This window comes from Acinonyx jubatus, chromosome D4 (genome assembly GCF_027475565.1).
Source record: "Acinonyx jubatus isolate Ajub_Pintada_27869175 chromosome D4, VMU_Ajub_asm_v1.0, whole genome shotgun sequence".
Taxonomy (NCBI): Eukaryota; Metazoa; Chordata; class Mammalia; order Carnivora; family Felidae; genus Acinonyx; species Acinonyx jubatus.
Genome location: NC_069391.1, coordinates 37,313,779 through 37,321,729, shown reverse-complemented (window position 1 = coordinate 37,321,729; position 7,951 = coordinate 37,313,779). Strand labels below are relative to the sequence as shown.

The window sequence follows — 7,951 nt, the reverse complement described above, 5'->3', positions numbered from 1 at the left end:
CCTGTCAGAATGACTAAAATTAACAATTCAGGAAACAACAGATGTTGGCAAAGACATGGAGAAAGGGGAGCCCTTTTGCATGTTGATCTGAATGCCAGCTGATGCAGTCACTCATCACTAATAACCAACAGGGAACTTGTGCTTTTGATAAACACAAAGTACCTCTTCAAGTTTGGAGCACTATGGTACTGCTCTAAAAACCACCCCTGAAGACTGTGGGCATATATAGAAGTCATCAATGAATTCTGCCTGTGGGATTCCTAGCCACTCCTTGTCACTACAATCCTCATGTCCACATTACTCCTCTGGGTCCAAGGACACCATGAGAACCCATGATAGAATTCAAGCCTCATCTTTATTTTTTATTTTATTTTATTTTTGAGAGACAGGGAGAAACAGAGTGTGAGTGGGGGAGGGGCAGAGAAAGAGGGAGACACAGAATCCGAAATAGGCTCCAGGCTCTACTGTTCTCTCAGCACAGAGGCTGACATGGGGCTCAAACCCAGAACTGTGAGATCATGACCTGACCAATGTCAGATGCTTAACCAACTGAGCCATCCGGGCACCCCCAAGCCTGATCTTTATTTACCTTACCTTCATTCTCTGCCCAAGTCGCCACCCCTGCTTTTTTTTTTTTTTTTTTGAGAGAGAGAGAGAGAGAGAGAGAGAGAGAGAGAGAGAGAGAGAGAATCTTAAGCAGGTTCCACACTCAGTGCGGATCCTATGATCCTGGGATCATGACCTGAGCCAAAAACAATTCAGTTGCTTAACCGACTGAGCCACCCAGGTGCCTCAACCGCTTGTCTCTTTATCCACAGTCCAGGGTGGGCTGGGAGGAGTTATTTGGAATGTTGACCCAGCTTAAGTGTGGGTTAAAGCTTCTTCCCTAGATGAAAAGGGCATTTTAGTCTCCCCCCCCCCCCCGGCCTTCCCTTAACACACTACAGTGGAGAGAAGGAGGAGACAGACAATTCTTTGCTTATAGATACAGAGTGTATTTCAGTGGCGTTCTGCCCCACCTGCACATTAATGAAAATGACAGCAGTCTTCTTCAAGGGGTGCAGATGTTGGGGAGCCTACAAAGTCTTGATTGTTTTGGGTCTTCTTGAGCAGACCAACGTTTCCCTCTGAGGTGAGAGTTGAGACCTAGGGCAAGTTCCCTGGTTGGGTAGCAAAAGCCACTATAGGACAGTGCCGAGGGCAGTGGCGGGGGTGGCTCAGGACTGAGGCAGAGTGGAGTTGCTGGGAGTGGGAGCGGTGCCGGAGTTTACTGTCTGGGGAATGGAGACCATCCAAGAAGGCCAGGCACACCTGCTTCTCAGTGGGGGAAGATTGGGCCTTGGAGTCCCCTCCTGTTTTCTCTGTCTTGGTTCGCCCTGTGGGACTTTTGGCTGGAGCCAGGCTCTTTTCTACATTTTCTCTTCTGGTATTTGCCGCCTTCGCAGCTGTAGAGAACATGGATTCCTCATGCCCTTTGCCTTTTGTCTTGGTGTTAAAACAGTGCAGAAAGGATTTCATCTTACTTCTCAAGCCAGATTCTGTAAGGCTGGGCCTCTTGTTAGTATGGACTGGCATCACCTGCCGCTGCAAAACTTGACCTTTCAAAGTTTGGCCCTGCAAAGGCTTGCCCTGAATGAGTTGGCCCAGGATAGACTGGCTCTTTGATGCCTGGGGCACCATAGGCTGGGCATTCTTAGAAATCATTGCTGGTTTGAGAAGGACATTGAGCTTGGTTTGACTGTCCTGTAGGTCATTCTTCTTAGATTCCTTCCTCCTGGGGATTCTTGGAGGTGGCTCTGGAAGCTTAATCTGAGGGTGCTGGGTACTATGTTCACAGAAAGCATCAAGATGAAAGCTATGGCTTCGTCGCCAGGGACTGCATGGTGTCCTGTTCGTCCCTTCTGGCCTCTGGGCTGCATCAGGGTGGCTTATTTCTCTTGTAGAGCAGTGCGCAAGCCCGGCATCCCCTTCTCCATGGTCCCCTGCCAATTTGGGTTTCCCTGGGTCCTTTCTCTTTTCTGCCAGCATGGGAACTTGGGCTGAGTCTTTGCTCTTGCTGGGGCTTTGGGGCTCAGGGCTCCAGGGTTCCTCCAGGCTGGGGCTGTTCACACTGGCCTCAAGCTGAACACAAAGTACCTGGGCCTCTGTCATGTCGCCACTGGATTGTGAGATCTTAGAGGCCCAGTGGGCAGAACCATGGGGTACTGCTCTGGAACTAGGTTGCTTCTGGTTCTGCTGCACTGCCTTTAACTCAATGGCCAGCTGTTCTTTAAGGTGGAGCCATTCTGGATCTGGGGCACGAGGAACATCTGGTGGGGTGCAGAGATCCTGGAGCAATGTTTTCCCTTGGTTGTTCAGATTCCCTGGAGACTCCTGTGTGGTTGTGTTCTCTGGGATTGCTATAGTTTGTTCTCTGGACTTCCTTGCCTTTATGGGAATTCCCAGTTGTATCTCTAGGATCTTCTTTCTTAGATGGAAATTTAATTTGGCCAAGATGGGTTTCTTGAGTGTGTAGGGCCCAGAAGTCTCTGTCTGGCTTTCTAGATGCACTGTCTCAATCATTCCTTCTACCTGCTTTTCAGCCTGGAGCTCATCTGCAGTGTTTGCACAGGTGTTGTTGGCATCTTGAAAGCATGGCCCAAGACTCAGACATTTCTCTTCAGATGAGATCATCTGAGTCAGAGGTTCAGTTGGGAATTTTCCAGATCCAGACACCATTCCTGTGATCACATCTTGGGTAGTGATTGCTGGTCCCATGGCCCTAGAAAGAGCCACATAATAAAGAGCAGGCAGCCCTGACAAGAAGGCCAGATACTTGTGCCGCAAAGTTGTCTCCAGTTTCTCAATAGCTCCCTCAGACAGGGCTCGGGGCAGCTTAGGGTGTTCAGTGACAGCATCTCGTGAGGCTTGTTGCCGTTGGTCAAGGGCCATTGGCATCCAGGATATAGCTTTCTCTTGTGGGGCAGGGTCAGTTGCTGCCTGCAGCTCCAAGGGCTTGCTTTCTGGGATGCAGGTTAAGGGAGCCACTTGCAGGTCCCCAGGAATTATGTACTGCCAAGAGCTGTATACACAAGCAGGGACCTTGCCCTGGTGGATCTGCCCACATTTGGAGTTGATGTGGCTCTGTAATATTGCCTTGGCCTGGTCAAAAAAGTGTGGCATGGGGACTGACACTGGGTCTGTGAAGGGTGAGAATGGGTCACCAGCCCCAGTGGTTTCTAGGGCTGTAGGTTGGGGAGCACTCATGTTGGCTAGGGCTGTGCTACTCCAGGACAGAGTTGACTGATCAGTGGGGGACAGGAGCAACTGGATGGACTCCTGGATCTTTTGGGGCAGGCCCCAACGATGGTGAATCAGCTGCCTCTGGAGATGGAATTCCAGCAGCCTCCGGGCATGTTCCGGAAAGAAGAGTAGTTTCCTAGTGAGGACTGTGATGGGCTTCACTGGCCAAAAACTTTTCACTGTCTCTGGAGACTGGGCTTTGCCACAGGGCCTATACTGTATGGGGCTCTGGCTGTGCTGAGGTCTCTGGAAAACCGCTGGCAAGCCCCACTGAAGCTGGAGCTGCTTCTGCAGCAGGTGCCACTCCAAGGCATCACACTCAGCCAGCGTCAATAATGGAACACTGATCTGAGCTTGTTGGTAATCAGATGGAGTGACCCAATTTGGGGAAGATGGGGAAGAGGGTGGGACTGATTGGGGTACAGTTTTAGGCAGCAGGGGGAGGACAGAGAGTTCCTTGAAGAGAAGAGCATCCTTCAGGGGGTGCTGGGATATGCTCCCATTTGTGGAGCAGTTTTGAGAACCTATTAATGTGTTGACCAGGGACTCACTGTGCAGAGAAGGGTGGCCACAGAATAGCTGGCTGTATTTCTGCTGCAGATGGGCCACTGAGTCATGAGCCTGGTGCCCAGGATGTGGATAGAGACGATGTGATTCTTTAAGGGATGGAGACAGCAAAGCCAGAGCCATATGGTTTGGGATTTGCTGGTGGTGGTGTCTTTGTTCTGGGTCCATAGTGGACCATTCAGAAACCCAGAAGGCCTGGGTAGGCTGGCTGCCCATAAATGGACCCCAGTTCTGGTAGGAATAGGTCCCCAGTTTTTCAACAGAGAACTTAGAAGTATCATTTGGGATGAAAGAAGCTGGTTGGTCATTTACACGTTGGCAAAAGAATGGCGGGTTTGGCATAAGCTGCCTTAGGGACTCCTCCACACGTCTGGGAAGCCCCCATCTCTGGAAATGCATCCATTTTTTCACATGTACCTCAAGAAGCCTCAGGACTTCAGGACTGAGGAATGGCAGGTTGGCAGGGAGGACAGTAACCATATGTAAGGCCATAGGGTGTGTCTGGGTAGTGAATTCGTGGTTTAGGGTGTGCAGAATGACCTGGGAATTCAAGGGCTGCTGCCCTTGGTTCCCATAGACATGGTTGGGGGTGCTCTGCATCATCTCCTGCTGGTTCACTGTTAACCTAGCCTCCTCAAGTCTTGAGCAAGACATAGTCTCTTGGCCCCTGGGCACCCCAGTTATTTGAAATCCTTGCCCCAGCTGGTGGTGTTCAGCCCAGTAATTGTGTACCCTGGCTGTACCAGTCGACTGGGCAGCTGACTGTGTTAAGCATTTCTGATCTATTGATTGCAACACTGGGGGTGTTACAGATGGATATACAAGTGCTTTGGAGTGTAGGGAACATTGGTCCAGATTCTTTTCTAAAGACACATTAGACATGGACAAAATCTCTAGGCAAGAGGACCCCTGCAATGGCTCTGATGAAGGGGGACAGATCAGGGTGTTCTCACCCGCCAGCAACTGCTGAATCTCCAGAGCCATAGAATTGCAGATTTGGCAGCAGGTATCTGCACACAGGAGCCGTCGCACACTTCCCTCCTGAGGAAGCCAGCCCTGGCTGGGAAGGGAAGATGGCAACCATTACTGATGGGTTGACACCTGCCTCTTTGAATGTGTGTGGCTTAGAGATTGCCCTCCCCTAGTCCTGGAAACGTTGGGGCTTGTACCCCCAGGGTATTTACCCATCTCCTCTTCCTCCAAGGAAAATGCCATTGGCAAGTTATGTTGGGCTGGGCTGAGGGCCTGGACCTTGTTGGGCAAGGTCTCAGACAGCCCATGGGAACACAGGGCCATGACAGACTGGGAGGTGGGGTGAGTTCTCTGTTTACCTGTGTTGAGAAGCTGAACTAGGAGAAGGGAACCAGGGTGTAGGGTGGGAGCAGGGGAACCAATGTTTAGCTGATGTGGCAGCATGAAGAACATGACCAGGAGAATCTGGAGTCAGTCTCCTTTGGGGTTAAGAAGGCCACAGCCTATATGCAGTATTTCTAAACTGTGAAAAATGAGGTCTTTGTGGGAACTCTGAATTCAGAGACCATGGGGTGTCCCAGCTCCTGTTCATAGCATCCCTTCAGAGCCAGTCCCATTCTCTAGAGACTTTAAGAAGAGGATAAGATGACAGGCTCTTTCCTGAGGGCTGTCCCAGGAACTGGCCTCCCCTCAGACAAAACCATGGAGGTAATGTCCACAGGTTCCACAGGTCTGCCCTTGAATGATTGTAACTGTAAAGGGAATATGACAATGGAATTTAGTTATGCACATATTTGTCTATTCTCTTGACTGGATAACTTGTCTTGTGGCTGAGTGCAAACTCATGTAGAGTCTTTAATGAATTACATACTAGTGAAATCCTGAATTCCAGGACCACTGTTAACTGAGCCCATAGCAGAACTGGGAGACTCCTCTCTCCTGAGACACCTGGTCCCCCTCTGCCCTGGCAACCCTCTCAACTGTGCTCAGTGTCCACTTGTGTCTTACTCCCACTCAGCCATTATCCCTCTCCTCATCCCTTCCCCAGGCCAAGCACAGAAATGATGACGGGCCAGGCTGGAGTTTGGAGACTGCAAAGAGCAAGTGGTCACCTTTTCATGACAGAGAGCAGCTCCCATAGCTTCTCAGCTTCTTCCCGGGAAAGTCTCCTAGCTGAGAAACCAGGAGAGAGTGTTACAAGGAATGAGAGGATACAGGGGCATCCTATGGGAAGTTGAAGGGATGTCCTATAGGAAGTTGAAGGCCTTTGAGTAAGAGGAGATTTGAAAACCCAACAGTAAATGCTTTCAGGCATGTCTGTGTACAACTTAACCAGTTGTATCATGATGTCCTGGACCTAATCTCATTTTATCATCAAAACCACACTGTGAGTGAGGCAAGATCATCAGATGCCCATTTCATGGATCACAGAGTGATCGATGAAGTGACTTCCGTAGGATTGTAAAACTAGTAAATGACACAGGAAAGGGCTTCAGTTCTAATTCCTCATTCATCATTCCCAGGAGCTGGGGTAAGGTGAATTTTGGAACATTCCCAGCCTCTGATATCCCAAGAAAATCTGGAAGAATTCGTCAGCTGGGGCAAATGGACCCTTCAGTGGTTAGAGAACCTGGCTCCTGGCACCAAGAGTCATAGAGAGACACACATCAAGGGATATTTGCCCATGGTGAGGGGAGTCAGAACAGAGTTGGAACCTTACCTCTAAATGCTGCATCTCTTATCCTGACTCTTCGGTGACGCTTAAAGAGAAAATGTTAAGAGTATGAAGATGGGACACTTTTTTTTGGTCATCTTTAAAATAAGACAAAGCTGGGGCACCTGGGTGACTCAGTCAGTTAAGCATCCAACTATAGCTCAGGTCATGATCTCACAGTATGTGGGTTCGAGCCCTGCATTGGGCTCTGTGCTGACATCTCAGCCTAGAGCCTACTTCAGATTTCTGTGTTTCCCTCTCTCTCTACCCCTTCCCCACTCATGCTCTGTGTCTCTCTTTCAAAAATAAAATAAACATTAAAAATTTTTTAAAAAACAAAATAAGACAAAGCTAATATATATTTCCCAATCCCTTTCTATTGATGTCTATATTTTATTGACTTTTCTAACTTCCCTTTCCATACTCATTTCACCTCAACATTTCTCTTCTCTGCTTGCTTCTTATTTATTTTGAGGATTTTCCATACTCGATACCTCTCATTTATTTCCCAAGTTATGCATGAGGTTTATGATGAAGCAAGAGAAAGAGTGGGACAGATTAAAGAGTGTGTAGGTATAATAGCCAACAGATTTGTGTTAAAAAATGCCTATACAGACTACCAAGCAGAAAAATCCCACTTTTTGGGAGGTAGTCTGAGATCCAGGGATTTAGAATCCATTTCATCTAGGTCTCAACCCAAGCCACATTGAGAGGTGTTTAATTCCAACTAGACTACACTGGAGGATGGTCTGGTAATGAATTATTTTTAGTCTCTGAGAAGTACCACATGAGAGTTACTGAATGCATGGTATGAAAAATGGGGGTGGGGGTGGTAAAAGGAGAGACTCTGAGATCTTAAAAGCTTATCTGAGGCTTATTAGTTTAATCATGGTCATAACGTTTCCCTACCGGGCAGCAGCTCCTTTGAGGTTCCAGCCTTAATCCATGGTAACTCCTTTTTACTTGCCAGATAATTAGGAGAATGATGAAGATGAAGACATAGACATATAAGGTATACTCGAAATCCCACAGAACAAAAGTACTTCTCAACATGGTCTAAACCTCATTAGCATGAGGAGACCAACCATCCCTATATCTAGGCATTCAGAGTCCTGGTGCCTGATGACTCCTAATGCTATGCCTTGTCATCTCCACCTCATAGATGATGGAACTAGGCCACCAGACTGCATCACAAAGACCTTCTGTTTCACAAGGCACATGCAGTGTCAAAGACTTAGGGAAGCATATATGGTGATTTAGTCTGTAGATGAGGGAGTCCGGTTGTCTGTAATGGTTACAGAGCCTGGGACTAAAAGTGTCTTCTCATAGACGGTGTCTATGCCTCCACTTTGTCCTCAGTCTGCACACCCTACACCAGCCTGATGTCTTGACTCTGTCGTTTACAACTATGTGGTC

General features: G+C 48.4%; 1 protein-coding gene across 1 annotated transcript; it reads right to left on the bottom strand.

The window, feature by feature from the left end:
• Positions 1-959: 959 nt before the first annotated feature.
• SPATA31F1 (SPATA31 subfamily F member 1) lies at positions 960-7,699 on the bottom strand. The gene is made up of 4 exons (XM_015072962.3): positions 7,445-7,699; positions 6,542-6,581; positions 5,934-5,994; positions 960-4,909 (listed from the first exon to the last, which is right to left on the bottom strand). The coding sequence occupies exons 1-4, from the start codon at positions 7,586-7,588 to the stop codon at positions 1,147-1,149; spliced, it is 4,008 nt and encodes a 1,335-aa protein (XP_014928448.2). The 5' UTR covers positions 7,589-7,699; the 3' UTR covers positions 960-1,146.
• Between the last annotated feature and the right edge of the window lie 252 nt (positions 7,700-7,951).

Excerpts from the sequence above, each read along its gene's own strand:
- SPATA31F1 (XM_015072962.3), bottom strand. The coding sequence starts at position 7,588 with ATGTTGAGAAGTACTTTTGTTCTGTGGGATTTCGAGTATACCTTATAT. Across the intron at positions 5,995-6,541 it reads AAGAGATGCAGCATTTAGAG|CTAGGAGACTTTCCCGGGAA; the intron begins GTAAGGTTCCAA and ends CTGGTTTCTCAG. Across the intron at positions 4,910-5,933 it reads CTGCTCTCTGTCATGAAAAG|CCAGGGCTGGCTTCCTCAGG; the intron begins GTGACCACTTGC and ends TTCCCTTCCCAG.